The sequence below is a fragment of the Blennius ocellaris genome (genome assembly GCF_963422515.1).
Source record: "Blennius ocellaris genome assembly, chromosome: 21".
NCBI lineage: Eukaryota > Metazoa > Chordata > Actinopteri > Blenniiformes > Blenniidae > Blennius > Blennius ocellaris.
The window spans coordinates 14,474,722-14,492,911 of NC_137670.1; the positions used below are offsets into that span (position 1 = coordinate 14,474,722).

At 45.2% G+C, this 18,190-nt stretch overlaps 1 protein-coding gene across 2 annotated transcripts in view; it reads right to left on the minus strand.

The window, feature by feature from the left end:
- LOC308145614 (zinc finger MIZ domain-containing protein 1-like) overlaps positions 1-18,190 on the minus strand; it is a 114,159-nt gene that overhangs the window by 6,025 nt on the left and 89,944 nt on the right. For both annotated transcript variants that reach the window (XM_080517083.1, XM_080517082.1), the window contains 9 exons: positions 2,965-3,100; positions 2,438-2,552; positions 1,902-2,119; positions 1,600-1,801; positions 981-1,256; positions 713-895; positions 520-597; positions 251-419; positions 27-168 (listed from right to left, as the gene is read on the minus strand). In XM_080517083.1, the coding sequence (XP_080373209.1) occupies positions 27-168; positions 251-419; positions 520-597; positions 713-895; positions 981-1,256; positions 1,600-1,801; positions 1,902-2,119; positions 2,438-2,552; positions 2,965-3,100 (1,519 nt within the window). The remainder of the gene's footprint in view (positions 1-26; positions 169-250; positions 420-519; positions 598-712; positions 896-980; positions 1,257-1,599; positions 1,802-1,901; positions 2,120-2,437; positions 2,553-2,964; positions 3,101-18,190) is intronic.

Consider the following 18,190-nt stretch of genomic DNA (forward strand, 5'->3'; position numbering starts at 1 on the left):
TATTTGTATTGTGTTCTGTGGCTTACCTCCACATGAGTGTCTGGTGTACGGAGGGCCGTAAGTGAAAGACGTGGTTGCTGACGGCCAAGTTGTGCTCTAGCCTGAAGGGCTCCAGAACGACCCCGTCCCTCACCGGGAACGTCAGACGCAGCTCCTCGTTGTGGTTGGCTGCGTTTGTACAGAGAAAACCGCTTCTGAGCATAAAAATCCCTCCAAGGTACAAGTGGCTTTAACTCTTTCAGTTACCGACCTGGAGGAGGAGGGAGAGCCGTGATATTTGGTTTGATGTCAGGGGGAAAGGGGGGCTTCACATCCTGGTTTGGCGACAGGTACGGAGGGATGTTACTTCCAGGGGTCATCGGAGGGGTGGGGTTGCCTGGCACTGGGGAGTGGGGGTAGTTACCCACTGGCCTGGGAGGCTATATAGAAGACAAGATGTTAGATTTGTGGAGCAGCAAACTGCAAATCCAATACTAGGATTCTGCAAGGAAACGAATTGCACTACAGAGACTGACTTACCCCGTTCATGTTCCCCTGGCTGTACTGATATCCACTCCCAGAGAAGTTATTTGTTTGGCCATTGAAAGGTGGCTCTTGCTGCAATTTCATTAAAAAAGAAAGCCAAAAAAAAAGAAAAACCCATGAAACTCTGCAATAACACAGCATATACCATATTGTTACACTAGTCCTCTAATCAAATACCGCATTGTACCTTATAGTACTGGCCCATGGCACCACTGGGCGGAGGGTACTGGCCCTGCAGCTGCTGTCCTGGCATCCTCTGGCCGGGGTAGTTAGGGGATGGCAGCGGCCTGGAGGCATTGGGTGTGGGGTACTGCCCCTGCTGGTTTGGGAACTGGTTGTTTGGTCCATACTGCTGCCCACCATAGCTTGGCTGTGAGTGCAATGGCAGCATGTTACGAAACATTAACAAGAGGGTGTATGCTGATGGCACAGCTGTTGGACTGATGTCCACTCACCTCCCCGGGGTATGGCCTTTTCATGCCCTGCATACCCATGCCCTGCGGCCGGGGCCCTGCATAGCCTTGCTGGGGCATCCTTTGGCTGTGGGCCGCAAATGGCCCCATGCCTTGGCCCCTGGGTTGGCTCATCCCCATTGGAGGCCCACTCATGTTGGATGCATTCATGCCTGTGCCCATGTTCCCAGGGAGGGATGGAGGGCCGCGGGGTCCTGGCTGGTTCATGAACTGGCTGTTGTACGCCTGGTTTGGTCCCATCTGGAAAGAGGAACTCATCTGGAAGAGAAAATGGGCTCAATCAGCCGTCTCAGTCTTTACTGTCAATGGAGCAAATTTGAAACAAGTCTATTACACAGCTCACAATCTTCACACTGCAGAGAGACAAAAGGTTAAAACAGCCGAAGAACACAATGTCTGTTAGCTTTTGTTGTAGATCAATGTGCTATTTTACCATTACTACATTGTCTGATCATTCACCCTTCACAATGATTTATCCTCGTTCAGCAATAAGCCTCAATACACTATTGTTAGTATGGAAAGAATTCTATCTAAAGGCAAAGTCATTGTGCACAGACAAGACATATTCCCCTGACGCGAGCAGCTGAGTGCTTTGCCGTACCGGTCCATATTGGTTCATGTCCTTGTTCTGGGTTTCCTGCAGGGCGGCTACAGTCGCTGTGGCAGTGGCAGTGGCAGTGGCGGCAGCAGCAGCGACGGCAGCGGCGGCGGCGGCAGCGGCGGGCTGCGTGAAGTCCGAGGGAGGACGGGAGTGTGGAGGGATGCCCATTCCACCCGGTCCTGCATTCGGTCCTCCAGGGTAACTGCAAGAAAAGGTTCAAACACATTAAGCAACACTGAAAAATAGCCCCAAAATGAAATTAAATTGTTGTATTTAATCGTGATGATTCACTGTCTACTTACTTGCCACCGAAGCCTCCTCCTCCAGGGTAGTTCGGCCGTCCGTACATACCCTGCTGTATGTAGCTCTGGTTAGAGTTTCCTTTGTTGGGGAACTGCTGCTGCGGGCCGGGGAATTGAGCCGAGTTCATGCCTGGATTGTTACCAGCCATACCCGAGCCCATCGGGTTGCCCCCGGGGTTCATGGGATTGTTGCTGTTGGCCATGGGATTGCCCAACACCTGTTCACAAATATACAAAAGCGAACGTGATGATGTGAGGTGGTGCTGAGGGAACCAATGTTTGCAAAAGCTTCATTTCTATTATCTGTATATTCCACGATAAGTCCACATTAATGTTACACTGCAGTGCAATTTTTCTTCCAGGATAAATATCGCAGAAAAAAACCCCCCTAGAAGTTGCAAACCAATTAAATGAACAATATTAGCATATTTGATGATCCTGACACCTCCTAAAGTCCCATGAGGATAAACCATTCACCACACTGTTGCAGAAATGGGAGTGCATGAGACAATGCTCAGACAGGTGTGAGTCCTCACCTGACTCTGTGAAGTGTTGGTCACACCCCAGACGGTGGTCACCACAGACACCGAGCCTGGCGGCTGATTGGTGTTTTGTTGCCAGGGAACTGAATCGTAGGGAAAAGACCCATCTCTGCACGGGACAAGCAAAAAACAAACAAACAAAAAAAAACACATCATGTCAGCAAAACAATTTGTCCTGTGAGAAAACACAATAAAGCCACATTTTTAAAGTGTTTGCATTTGTAAGAAAATGAAGGAAGCACTTTGTTGTCGAGACTATTAAGTGAAGCCATGTTCTTCCTCCTAATGAGCGTGTAATTATTATTTCCATACACAAATGGCTGCGGCACTGCTGGTCACTGTTGACTGTGCTACAAGCAGTTTGTCTGGCAGTTTGTCTAGCCACTGATCCATAAGGAACACTGGGCTTCACATGGAGAGGAAGGGCTTTCCCCAAGAGTCCGGTCGGTCTGTTCGCACACTCAACACACACAAACACGCGCCTGACGCCAGCCAAAAAGCACAGCAGTGTGAACACTGACCCATGTGAGAGGCCGGGCTTCATGGAGCTCATGGGGGGCTGCATGGGCACTTTTCCCGGCGGCTCGTTCTGCCGGTTCTTCTGGTGACGGAGGAGGAGGAGGCGTCCCAGCTCCTCACACCACGATGACAGAAGGGCTGGAAAGAGAGCAGAGGGAGAGAATATCAGTGCTGTCGGACACCTGTGAAAAATACCTGCAGAGGTAAAACGCTCCTCCGAATGCAAGCACTTCAAAAAGCAACAAAATCCGGTCGTGAGAGGAGGAGAGCAGATGAAACGAAAACAACAAGTGAATGAAAAGCCTCTGAGAGAGGAAAAATAATGAATGCGATATTGCAAAACAATCGCTGGAGTGATGAAATGGTTTATGAGAATAAATGAGTACGATACATCATGGTAAACTGGGGAGTTCTGTGCAGTGCATGGTGTTTCCATGACAATGTTGGAGCAATAGAAATGAATATGTCCTGCCAGGCACTCAATGAAATCATTTATTGAGAATTAAAAGTTTAAAAACACAACTAATTGTTTTAGTGACATGTTTCTTCACGACGCCTTGATTTAAGTTGGATATGTGGTTTTAGGTTTGAGTCAACATCAAAAGCTCGCAGAATCATTTGTCCTGTTTAATCAGTCGCTATGAGAAGATATGCTTTCCCCTTGTATTTAGTATTCAACAAAAGGATGCAACTGGATGCTGCAACATGAAACATCAGCCTGCCACAGCTGCTCATGGCCACTAGGGTTCACTCTGGGCCTGCCCATGGACTCCAGTCATCCCCCTCTCCCCACCTATCTACCAACTGCTTGGTTAGGTAGCTTACCACAGAGAATTTGATTGAATCGCGTGCTTTTCATCCGCAGTGCATGTGTTTGTACTGTGCCAACTACAAAAAAAAAAAACCCTCACTTTTCTCTCAATCTCACTCCCCTTTTTTCTTGCCTCCTTCTCGCCCATCTTAGTGGCGCCATCGGATAGAAAGGGAATGTGGCTTTAATCAAAGAGCACGGCAGCCACCTCCTCTTATGATTCACAGCACTTCCAGGGCTGAGCAAGGAGCAGGAGGGGTTGGGTGGGTGGGTGAAACAGAGCGCTTGGTGATTTCAGCTGCGGTTCGTGCAAAAAGCCACGTCAATATGACAGCAGACAGCGCAGGCTGTCCTCGCAGGCAGATCCACCCTGCTGCCACATGCAAGGATGGGCTGCCATGGCACAGATTACACACACACACACATACACTCATACGCATGCACGCAAAAGACACAAGGAGAAAGAGATAAAAAAAAAAAAGTGGAGTGAGTCAGTAAGCGAGGAGACATCAGGCTAATGGGGCTGATAGGAGGGAGGAACAAACAAAAGCTTCTGACTCCCATCAGAAACATGGCAACCTAAAGCTCTGACCACACATGGCTGCTTGCGAACAGGGTACAAGCTTAGTGACACGCACGCAAGCACATCCACACACGTACGTGAGCGGGAAGAGACGCCGCACTGGCTTGTAATAGCACACACAGATAGAGGTAAAATAAATAGGACACGAGACGTCCTCTGAGCGCGCCGAATTTCCGAGGACAAAACCGAATTTCTGCCTCGACACACAAACACACACCTTCTCCTCTCAGAGCACTGCACCCCAAAAGGCACCTCCTATCCTTTCATTTGAACACTGAGCACACCAGCCTCGCTCTGTGTAAAGATGAGGGCTGGAATACAAAAGACATGTACAGATGGTGCCAGCAGTCTCCCTGCCTCTCCTCTCCTCTCCCTCCCCTCCCACTCCCGCTCCTTTAAAAGCAGCACGGGGCTCAAGCACAGAGGCAGCTGGGTTTTTCCTCCTTCCCACCCGTTCATGCCCCCCCCCCCCCACACACCGCTCTACCTACCCCCCACACCCACCCCTTTTCTCCCTCCTGTTCTTGGCAAGGCAGGTGCCAGGAGACAGACTGTGCTGTTCCTCCAGAGAATTGATCTGACTTTACCGCGGCTGTGCTTCGGTTGACAGAAAAGGCCCACTCAGGTGCACTTCCTTTTAAAAAAAAAAAACACACACACACACACACACACACACACACACACACACACACACACACACACACACACACACACACACACACACACACACACACACACACACACACACACACACACACACACACACACACACACACACACACACACACACACACACAAAACCCCCCATCACACTTGCAGGTAAATGTACAGATCCGTTCAATTAAACCCAACAAGATCCAAGCATGGTTAATGAGCTTCACATCAATGTCAAAATGTCTTGCGGTGTTTTACCGGCACCCTCCCTCTACTCAGACCCCCTTCTGATGGAGAGAGTTTTCAATTCAAGGGCCTGGCGACCAGCCAGCATGTTACAGCTCAATTAGGTTCCATTATTCTCTTCCAACAAGGGGTAACTTGCACTTCTTCTATGTTGATAAACATGTCTCCACAATTTATCCCCTAGCCGCGCCACTGCGAGGGCGTCTGGCTAAGTGGACGGTATCCGCATTTCGACATCAACAGCCGCAGGACAAAAAAAACAACAGTGCTGACCGGTGAAATCACAACACATGAACAATCTGAGGGAAGAGAGAAAAAAAAAAAAAAAAAAAAAGCAGAGAAGGTGGAACCACCGCTGCCACTTAAAGAAGAATTATTCTACCCTACTATTAGATAAAGGGCTTATCGCCACACAAAATTACCACCTCCACTGTGCACCAACCTGTTTAAAGGAGAGGCCCTGTCATTGACTCAAGAGGATAAACTTCAGGTTTCACATGACAAGAGGAGGAACAGTCGACCCGTTACTCCTCACAGCTTCTCCCTCCTCCTCCTCCTATACCCAAACATTTCTCAGGACAGTGTAGATGATGAACACAGAAGGATTACTGCCTCTTGTCTCTCCGCCTACAGATGGCCTTTCAATGGACCTGTCTGTTTCTCCCGCAGAGAAGAGCCAACTCCGGAGATAATCGTCTCAGGTGTAGCACTTCCAAATCTCAAGGACCGTTTTTCAGTGAATCAAACTGGTGTTTTGTGCCACAGAGCGTCTTTCTGCCATGTTTACATTGCTCTCCCTGGCGGCGCTGAGTCTCTGTCCTCCATGAGGAGGGGAGGCTATCCTGTTTGCCTTGTAGATAGTCCCCGGGGTCCGGCTGAGTCTGAGCCATATTGATATTCTGGTGCTCAGCTGCCCGGCCTGATGGTCAACCATGGCGAGGGGCAGTAAGCGCATCTGCCGAGACTAGATGGGTGGTTCAGCGACTGGGCCTGCGGCTTCCAACTTCACTCGACGTCATAAAGCCCCGGGGAGACATGACAAATGACACGGACTGCTTCCCTGACAGTTGCTCAATGCTCCTTCCAATGATAATGCTCCCCCAACCCACCTTCCAGTGCACGTACAAACAGGAGGCAGAGACAAGACTGCGCTGATTAAATGCTCTGATTCTGTTTTTGCTTCACACTCCAGGAGGTAGAAGGCCTCCAGGCTAAGGGGGTTACTTCACCCGAATTATATTAAAAAGGCATTTTTACTTACCTACAATTTGTTTTGTTTATGTGGGGGATGTTTGGCTAGAATAAATAGACATGAATACATTTTTATGCTACTTAAAATTCCATTTATATAAATTGAAAGATTGATGTTAGTCTGGAAAAGGACAATAGCTTTTTCTTCTTCTGACTCTGGTGATAAACAAGTAAATGGTAAGCAAGAAACAAATTCGCGACATGGAGTTGAACATGGCTGCGACATTAGTCTACAGTCAATCGAGGGGTCTACTACAAGAGTCAATTGCCAACGTAAGGTATTTAATTTTTTTCAAAACTGGTGACAGTTCCAACAAGCAACATGGTGAAGGATGTGTCAGGGAAGGCATATGACTTAAAACTTCTGCCAAAACAAAATGTTGATCACGTCAGTCATGTGTATACTGGATCAGTCGACGTCCAGGTTGACAACAACGGCTTCCTGTGCTCAAAAGTTAATGATCGAGTGAGGAAACTCCTGAAGGGAACAGAATCTACTCCCTTTTAGTATTTTTGATAGAATAAAGTTCTGCCCACTTAAAGACGTTCTGCCCACACACTTAGACCACAAAGTAAATGAATACATTTGCTGTGATGCGTTGAGGGCAGTATGTTTACTCTTGTGCTTGTGCCAGAATCGGCAAGAATCACGAGGAGGATATTGACCAAAACAAGCAGAAAATATTTTTGCGTCATCTGCAACGAACCAGAGTGAAAGTTTCTCATATCAGCATGTTCTCTAGATTATCTAAAGTAAGAAAGGCTGTGTTCAGAGCACACTACATCCTGTGTTGTCCTGTTTATATGGGTACTGAATTTGCTTAGGAAACCAGTTAGAATCACCCTGTCTAGTTCTGTAAATCTATTATCTCGTCAGTCCAATATGAGAAAACAAAGATTGTACTGTCAATGAAACTGGAGCTTGAGCTTTCTATAATTGCACAAAAAAATAAAAATAAAAAAATCAAACAATCTTATGAAACCTGAACTGAAGACAAGCCGGATACTAGGAATCTCTACTGTCACCAAATATCATACTACTGCAAATGTACATGCAGCACTTTTAAGGTGGGTTGTTGTTTGGAAACGTGGTCAGCTCTGTGTATGAAACAGCCTCCATCTTAACAGACAGACATTCCGGAAGAAAATCCCAAGAGACAATTAGGTGCATCACATTGTAGCCAACGATGAATAGAGCTGTGGTGCGTCAGAAAGAGGAATTGATAGCTGTTATTACACATAACTACAATGGAAACTCCTACACTTGTCGCCGCTTTCAAAACAATCTTTCACTCGGTGTCTTCTTCCTTCTCTCACGCCATTTTTCTTTTTATTTACTGGCAGGGCCCTGCAGAGGAGGCGGCAGGTAAGGCAGATGCCAAGAGCTCTTATGATCCTTGTCCGCCTCCCCCTCCTCTCTCCCTTTCTTTCTGCTGTGTATCTAACAGACACCTGCTCCCTTGTCAACCCCAGACTCTCCCCCTGGCATCAACCCACATGGTTTGGTCACCGATGTCCGAACACACATACTGTACACATGTAGCCCTCGCTGATTCCCATACAAACAGCGACGATGAACTCCCATTTTTCTTCTTTTTTTCGCAGTAAACCTGTCATAAAGAATCATGACCCCCAAACGGCTTGTTTGAAGACATTTAGCCAGAAGGGCTGAAAGGAGAACAAAGACCATGTGCAAACTAACAAGAACGGCTCTAGTGGGCTCCACTCTTCAGTTTCTGGGGAGCTCTATTCACATTTTGTTCCTCCCTCCCTCCCGTCTCTCTCTCTGCCCAGAAAAGGTCTGAATGGACACAAGCCTCCTGCGGGCCAAAGTCAATTAAAATAAGAGAGAGTCGAGGGAGCCCCAGTATCCCTGGTTACTAAAGGCACCTAAGAGGCCACGCAAAACAACCACGTCTAGTTTTCAGCGGAGAAGAATTCCTCACTCGATAAAGCTCACGTAACTTTTCCAGAACTGTAAAATGTTGGGGTTTCAAACCAAAAAAAAGCACTACTCAATATGTTGTTGCCATGGCATTGTCTGTGAAGGCCCGGTCAGCGCCAGGTTATCCCGCGTAAACTACAGGCAGGAACATAAATCATCTCCCACTCTGCCTGACGTGCCCGTGGTCGCCGCAGAGCCACGGATGCCCGGCTGGCAGCCGTCAGACCTCTCTTTGTCTTCTCCCAGATGCCACAAATTATTCAACGATGCCAGTTTGATAATGAAATGGGAGCACCGTGTCTGTCACACAGGTTCTTTATTTATTTATTTATTTATTCTTTTCCCACCAGTAATGAGGTATACAGGCACACAACAGGTCAGAACACTGGTTCACCCATTGCTGGGGTGATTTGACTGGAGTTTACCGGTGTACTGACTTAACCCTTGGTTGTGCATATTTGGTAAGAAACTGTTTCAACCGACAAAAACAATATATGCCTGGGAATTGCAATCATATTTAGAAATTCATGAACAAGTTTGAGAATTCTAATATGGTGAAATATGGGCAATTTGAATCAGTTGAATTGTTTCCAACAGGTTTTCTTTTATATAAATGGCACGTCAATTATTTATTTTTTACACTTCAGTATATTTCAAAAGCAAATGCTCTCTAGTATGTTCAATGCTTCATACAGATTTCACTTTTAAGACTCAACACAAGATGACCAGACGTGTAAATCGACTCATAAGAGTTTTCAAGTTGTCAAAATAATTTAGTTGTAACGATGAACAAAAATAAAACGCTGTTAAAACGGATGAAGGGCTTGTTAAATTGAGAACATGTGAAAGTTGTGGCTGCTTGGTTGCATCAAATGCTTAAGCTGCAGACTGGAAAGCATCTTTTGTAAACAAGCAAAACACATTTGCAGTTCAGCAATGCCGCAGCGGCTGGACTGTGGATTAACATTATAAGTGCTAACAGTTATAAAATAGTCTATGTAGGCCAGACAACTTCCTTCTGTCTCCACCTCATCTTTTTTTTTTCCTGTCTTACATTATTTCCTCTGCCGCTCTCTCTCCGGGAAGTTGGTGATATTGGAGTCTTGTCAATGAGTACTTAGGCCCATTGCCTCACGGGGAGCCAGACTTGCTGGCGAGGTTTTATGGCCCATTTCAGAGCTGCCCCGGCTTAAATACAGCCTCCTGCTGGCCACATGGCCACAATGTCGTGCCATGTCCATCCGGCGAGCAGAAGAGGGGGGCGGCTGGACCCGGGCCAAAAAAGGTTTTACTGAGGCCACAAGCATATGTGGCCATGCGGAGGCAGGCAGGACAAGGAGAAAAAGAAAATACCACAAATTTGCTGATTCTGGGTTGCTGTTTTGACATCCTGCCTTCTTTAACTTACCACCCATGCTGCTGCAATAACTTACTCACACAATAGGATGAAAATATCACAAAGGAAATATCCTGCCACCGGCTTTGTGATGCAAAATATATCCCTGTGTATGTGAAGAAAAAAACAGCATAAATCCTCAGTAAAAATCAACAATGTCAGAGATAAGACATTTATATTTGAATAAAATCGGTATTCTCAGTGTTTAAAGAAGGATTATATACTATATGTATTTAAAGAAATCTGTTTAGGACGAACTGAATAGCAACTGGAACAGAATGTAATATAAGCGTCAATCCCAAGATGATTTATGTAGATCTCATCACGGTGACTGTCATGGCCATGGTCGCGGTTACACAGGAACCGAACTTCGCCTTTGCAGGCCAGTGTTGTAAAAAGATAATCTCTCTTGGCACATGCAACAAATCCCTTCATTTAAAACAGGGCATGCGATTCAATATCTCTTGAAGGAGTAAAGGTGGAACTACATAGTATTTCACCCCCTGCTGAGAATTAAGTCCTTGTGCATTAAAGCCAAACATCTCACCAGACCAGGAATCAATCCTCAGTCTGGCACCGAACGTCGGTTCCTGCGACATTAAGCTGATTGGGAGCAAAACTCCTTCCAAACCGCCATTGTGTCTTAATTCAGGAGTTAAACTCTTGTGTGTCCAAGAATGTGAGGTCAAGATTTCACAGAAGATGACCCGTTTTTGTGAAACAGTTTAAAATTTAATTTGGTTTAAGTTAGAATTTTTTTTTATTTGGAATAGTTTTACCATTTAAAAACAAACAACATGAAGAATTTGGCTTAATTACCGTACACATTGTTCTCGCAGGGAAATGTAGTCGGGAGTAAAAAAACAAAACAAAACCCAACAGATTTTTAATACAGACTTGTTATTGATAACACATTTTAACATTGAACATTTTTATTTGAAATTTGAAAAAAAAAAGTATTTTTCTCTGGTTCTTGTTCATATTACTCTTCTAAAAGCCTCACTAGTACACCGTAAACTTACACATGAAGTTTTAAAGTTATACCAAAATGTCCAGGTGCAGTGCAGGTGCTCCATGTGGGACATTATTAGTTAGGACTTATTTATTTGCATGGTCATTTTAACCTTAGTTGATTCCATTGTTAACATTTACATTTGTTTACACTGTGATTTTAGTGTATTGACACTGTGATTTTAAATCCATCTTGTTTACATGGCTTCTCAAGTCTTATTTGGTTAAATAATTACATTGTTTTCACTGTGATCGTATCTCATTGACATTGTGGCTTAAGTCTTCATTGTATATATACTTAACATTTGTTTAGTTTTGTTTACAGACACTAGGATTTTAACCTATTGGCAGCATTATTTATCTTGTTTTTCTAAATTGTTATGTTTCTTTTGGAAATATTTGTTTTGACGAGATCAACTTTTCAATTACGTTACAACTTTTGGAGATGCACCTGTCGTCACTGTGTACATTTTTTTTTTTTTTTTTTAAAACAACCTCTTGGTACAAACTGTGTACTTGTGACAAATTAGCACAAACATTGCAAATTCAGTTTGTGACACTGGCAAACCTTTCACCACACCAACTGCCGCCTGCACCATCCCACTGTGTTTTTAACCACACGCTCCTCCAGCCTGATCGTCAGATGAACAGACCTGCGAAGAAGCAGCTTACAGGAACCAGACTGTTTCCCCCAAGCAACAGGCTGCTATTAACCAAGGCCCAGCCTTAAGCCCTTGTCTACAATGATACTAATTAGCCAGAGAGCAGATGTGCCCGGAGTCGTGCCCACCTCAGGGTGCTGGCCAGGGCTGGTGGTGTCATGGCCGCGGGCGCTGGTGGCTGATTCACCTGTGACCTTTTCACAGTGGGCCTGGGGTCAAAGCCTTTTTTTTTTTTTTTTTTTTTAGAATTACAGCAGAAACAGACACTGGAGGAACCTGGGTCTGGTCCTGGCACCCCTCTAGGCTCATTAGAGACATCCATATGTGCAACAGCTAAAGGATTGGAATAAAAAGCTCCCTCGTCAGAAATATTCCAGCCAAATGGAAACAATGAAACTCAAACATTATCCAAACTGGGATTATTCTCATCTGTTACTTCAAAAGCATAAAAAAATACAGTTTGCAAACAACGTCTAATTTCTTTGTGTTCTATATCAATTTCGTCTTGTTGACTTTAACTCGGCTTGAACTGGTACTTTCCCTTCTTTTCATTTTATTTTATTAAGTCTAATTGTTTCAATGTTGTATATTTTGTGTGAATCCTGACGTGCTGTGGTGACTTCTGTAAACGGGAGCAAAGAAATGGACCCAACAATGTCATACTTACAGCATACAAGGGATCCAATTTGATCTTATATGCAGTTCTATAGTGAACTTTCCTTGTAAGTTTACTGTGTGTATATGCAGTTTTCATCCTGTTACTTTAAAAAAATATATAGTCATGAGATTCCAACAATTTAAGAAGGGCAAATATGAAAATGGCTTGCTTAGAACACCTACCAAGCACATGTATACTTTCAGTATTGCTGCGCAGTGTACAAATAACTTTTAGTAACGAATCAAATGTCTAAACAAGGGATGTATAAGATGACGACAAGTATGAGCACTGATGTGTTCATAGACACACCATTGTGTTATAGTTACTTGCTGAGTGAATGGTTTCAGTGTTCGGCAAAGCGAGAAGGAGTTTGATGTCCTCTCCCACGTGCCATTGGTTTAATGTTCAAAGTTCTGTCTGTTTTGCTTTACGTCACACGTTATAGGTCTCGGGACAGAAAAGATAAACCGACGATGGGTTGGATGAACGGCCCAGATTCATGTGTGACCGATGACACAAGCAAATGGTGAAACAAGATGTGTGACATGCTTCATAACAACACAACAGCAGCCATGGAACTCTTCTAAATGACCAACCAAAAAATTAAAAAAAAAAAAAAAAAAAAATGAAAAAAGAAAATGAAAAAAAAGCACATCGGATGCCAGCTCACGTACAGTGTGTGTTTGGTTGAATTCAGCCAGTGTATATGAGTTTCCTGAGCAGCACTTCAACACAGAGCAAGTACCTGAGTCAGACTGACACCTCCTGCAGCAGTTGGTTTCTGTAGGGTTCAAATTTTACATTTTACTGCACTTCACAGACATTTCTAAGATATTCATTGAATTATACACATTGGATCATGAACCGCTTGTCTTCGATTGATAGTTAAGAAAGACTCGCTTCACAGAAACAGAAAGATGCGCAAATTACATGATCTATTTCCATGCTGATGTGATAAATTACCAAAAGACAAAGAACCTAATCTTCTCTAGTCCTTACCCCCAAAACGTGACTTCCCTGAACAAGCAGCTATTTCTCTGCATGGGTTAATAAAGTAAAAACAGATTTATTCTTCACATGGACAGAAAAGTGTTTTTATGCGTACAGAGCTGTTGTCGAGTGTGACATGAAAGAGGAATTACGTTGAAGCGATAGCATGCAAATCTCCGATGCCTGTTTGTAAAGACATACGTTTCCAGATTCCTGTGATGCCCTTTTACTGTGCTCTTCCATCAAACTCCAGTGTCATCCGTTCATTCGTCTTCTACACTCACCCAATGCAGACCGGGGCGCCCAACGCAGGATATACAATCTGGACACACTCCATTCAATCCGTCGTTCACAATCCTTACTTATCACAGAAGCAGTTAACAATTCCATAGTCCCCTCATCCTGATTCTTAACAAATCATTTCACCACATTTTAACTTCCAGAGCATCACTTTAACAAGCTGCGAAGGAGTATTTACTTCATGCCATTTAGAAAAAAACTCCTTCGCCTATAGATACAGATCAGGTGAAGTACTTTCCACTGCTCTACTCTCTGACATCTAATCCACAGCTAAAAAAAGCATGATTACTTTACACCTTTTGGGACTTATCACAAATTAAGATCAAATAACCCCACTGACATCTGGTTTTGGCTGTTGTTTGTTCTCCCGAACACAAAAACAAGCAGTGTGTAGAAACCCTCCTGTCCTGTGAGGAGGGAGATCCAGCTCTGGGTAAAACCACATTCAAAGCTTTCAGTACTGAAAATTCATTCACAAAATTCACTCACATCATGCATACTTCTAAAATAGGCTCTTTTCCATCCATCCATCCATCCATCCATCCATCCATCCATCCATCCAGCCATCCATCCTTTTTTCTGTTTGTTAATTCAAGAGTAATCTTGTCATGTCAAAGCTCGACTGAGGAGTCCCACTACATCCTTCAACAATGCTAAACATCACTCACTGCAACAGACACCGTGAAATCAAACAGCCTTCAAAAGAGCAGAGCTCAAGTTTACCTGTCTGAATCTTTGGAAGGTTCAATAAATGAAATGCAATCAAAATCTCATTTGTGGTTCGACTGGCCGACCGTGATTAAACGAGTCGAAAACAGACAGTCCTTGTAATTACAGCTGATCTTCTTCCATTAAAGTAATGCAAAAAGTGCCTGCATGTTTTGCAACTGTGCAAACGGCATCAGTGATCAGCATGCCGCTGCATGCTTTTCTCCTGACTTGGGACTTTACTGAATAACTTCAAAGAAAAAGGTCAGTGTAATTTCACAACTTGCTTGGGGAGAAAAAAGAGAAAAAAACATGTCCAAAACAAAGAACAAGAGCTTCACTGAAGCTGACAAAACAACAGTAATGAATAGTTGGAACTGTGGAGTGGTGCACAGCCAGCCAGATAAATCTTTACCAACACAGCCTGTTGCAAGACCTCTTTTGTCTTAGCATGTTGGGAATCGTCCCACAGACACATTTTAGAAAGAGAGATTTGAATAATTGCCCAAATCGGGTCTTTACTGAACAGCTGAACAAACCCAAGCAAAGTGAACAATAACAACCCAACATCCAAGAATGCTCTCGAGGTCCACAGGAGAGGTAATTACACCAGCTGAGCCGGCTCTTGTTCAACAGAAACTTCAGTTGTGGTTTTTCTGCGCTTCTGTGAGCGCAATTCAGCTGGTGCTCATAACACAGATATAAAGCAGGAGGGGACCAACATCTGGCCAAAACTGGCCCACCAGAGGGTCCTATCTGGTGCACTGAGCAGAAACGTCAATGAAGAGATCACCTGTACATTTCTAATAAAAATAGCTGCTTTTCCTAATGTGTCCACTGGGGGCAATATAACGGAACACGAGAAATGAACAGACATAAACTAACTGGTATTAAATATTAGCATAGAAACGATACTAAAAGGATAAGCGCTTCTAAAAATGTATGCACAAAGGTCGCAAAATTCCCCCAAAGAAGCGACAGCTCTTTTCCAAATTGTTGCATGTACAATTTCAGATTGCAATAAATTCAAGTTTACTAATGCATTTAGTATTTATGATCCATTAGGCTCAATTCAGGGCCTTGAACTAGATTAACCTTGAAGCCAGCTCTAAAATTATGCAACGTATGTAATCTGCATGTATGTATCTATACAAGATATATAAAGTAAAAAAAAAAAAAAAAAAGACAAATATATACTAACCACATGGGGGAAAAAAGGGGTTAAAAGTTTTGATAAAAACTTGCTCCTGTTTAGAACTTGGAGAGACCCCGATGTGAAAGCAGTGAACTCTTTAGGGGGGCAAACTGTGTGTGTGTGTGTGTGTGTGTGTGTGTGTGTGTGTGTGTGTGTGTGTGTGTGTGTGTGTGTGTGTGTGTGTGTGTGTGTGTGTGTGTGTGTGTGTGTGCAGTGAGCCTGGCTGGTTGCTGCGCTCTGTGGCACCGAGGGGAGTGGGTGTGATAAACTGCCAAGAGTCTCGTGGAAAACGCCGCCTCAAGTAGGTCAGAGCGACTCAGAGAGATAATCAAGGCCATTTTGACCCCTTCTGTGTGAGCTGTAAGTGGGTCAAATGCAGCAGTCAGCTGTTGCAACTCTATCACGCGGGGCGCTGCGAGGCACTCGTCATACTGTCAAACCCCATTCCGTTAGTTTAAGACATGGCGGGGTGCCTGCCTGCGCCCACCAAAGCAGGAATCAACCGCCCGTCTGCCGCCCCCTCCCAGGGGTGAAATAATGTGAAGTTCCTCACAGCAGCGGCGGCGGCAGCACCAGATCCACCTTCCCTCTTGTCACTGAATACACCCCCTGCAAACACAACCCTCTTTATCTGTTGTCTCCTCCTTTTGACAGCTCACAGCTTTGCAGCCTCGTCCTATTCAGAGTGGCACAGGCTCCTCCTCACCCCCCACCACCACCCTCCACGTCTAAAATGCCACCCGCATTTCAACCTACCGAACTCCAGCGATGTCCCTGCTTATTTCTCACTGAACAGAAAAAACAAACAAAAAAACCCCAAAAAACAGAGAACTCATGTGTCGAGAAACACTTGTGAGCACGGATCTGCAACAGCAGAACAAAGGCGATACAGGGCAGCCTTAATCTCTGCACTACTGAAGCCAGCAGCTATTTTAAAGCGTTCTCCGAGTCTCTCCATCCCTCCCACCTTTCTCGCTCTCCTATATAACATTCTTCCCAGTGCCCCCCCCCCCCCCCCCCCCCCCCCCCCCCCCCCCCCCCCCCCCCCCCCCCCCCCCCCCCCTCCATACACACACACACACACACACACACCCTCCCTCCTTTGTCCCCCTCGTTTCCCTTGGTGTCTCGGGGCAGCAGCTTCTCTCTGTTTTCCTCTCCTCTCTCCCTGCGTGTCCAGTGACTGACTGCACAATACACATCAATTATTCATGGCTGCTCTCTCCGTTTCGCAGGCAAAACCAATCACAGATGGAGTCATTGCTAATGGGCTCCTGCTGTACTTGCCACCGGCTTCTTTGCACTCAAGCAACAAATACCCCAGAGACAATGAGAGGAAAAACAGGGATAAGCTGTTAAAGAAAAGGAAACTTCAGACGACACTAAACTGCTACATGGAGGAGAGGAGGACGCAGGTCTGTGGTCAAAGACCGGCACGTATCGGCACAAATAATTCCCCAGAAATTAGGAGCCGGCTTCTGCAGCACTAAAGGGTTAAAGGCAGAGAGAGGGAGAGAGAGAGAGGGGAGCGAGGGGGGAGACAGAGAAAGGGGGTGGGAGGACAGGCAGAGAGGGAGAGGGAGAGAGAGAGAGAGAGAGAGGGAGAGAGAGAGAGAGAGAGAGAGAGAGAGAGAGAGAGAGAGAGGGAGAGAGAGAACCAAATGCTTATCTCCTCACCTCGGATGTATGCAGCTGTTATTGATGTATCTTCTTTTTCTGTCTAGTGATCCATTGCTTGCTCTCCCAATACACACATCACACAGAAGCAGCCACAGCCACTTCGCCAGAAGGGAGAGAGGGGAGGGGAGGGGAGGTGGAGGGGTGGGCAGGGGAGGAGAGGAGAGGAGAGGAGAGGAAAAAAATGCAGGCAGCTCACATTTCAAACTTGCAAAGGGGGGTGGTGCCTAATGTGCTAGACAGCCTGTATCTTGGCCTGGGTCCAGAGAAACGAGTAAAAGAAGCCTCAATCAATTCATTTCGAGCAACATTTGTAACGAGGGCGACGCGCCCACCAGTCCCGCCGAAAAGCTGTGACAGAAATGGTTCAGGTGGGCACACGGGAAGGCGTTTTAAAAATAATAATAATAAAAAAAAAAAACAATCAAAACCTTGTCTTTGCATACAGTCGACTTAATCCATCAAACTAGTCATTTTAATTAAGGGGCACGGAGAAGGAGGGGATGAGGAGGCTGGCTGTCGTGGCTTCCTGATGCGCAGTGGGCTGGGAGGGGCCAATTAGACCACATTTGTCTTTCAGCACACATGAGCCAGGGTAAGCTTTTAGATAAATAATTACGCACCTATAAAACATGTAAACTGGGGACACGCATGCCACCTGAGGCAATCCAGAGCCACTATTGTCATCCACAAACAACAACAAGCCGCACTCACCAGCAACGACTCAATTCAGGTGTCAAATTAGTGCGACTGATCTGTGGCTGAAATAAGCATTTAATTAGAGACATGAGGTACAATGTAAATCAATTTTAATATACAAACAACAGGGTTTTGTGAGGCAGTAAATCACCGGACCATATGGAGGAACTGAGAATGCTACCAATCACCTCCTGCTGCCACAGACATAATAAGTGCGACAACTACAAGGGAGGAAGGACAGACGAGCTCAACAGCTCTTATCTCTGGTCTCTCCTGTCTCTATTTGCTCTCCTGGTATTTACTATCAGCAAAGTGCACAGCGGGTGACTTACAGCCCTGCACCCCGACAGCAAGTTAACACATAAATCACGGCTGGAAGATTTCACATGGAGCGATCATAGAGGGCAAACCCCCCCCCCCCCAGCTAAGATGATCAAATTGG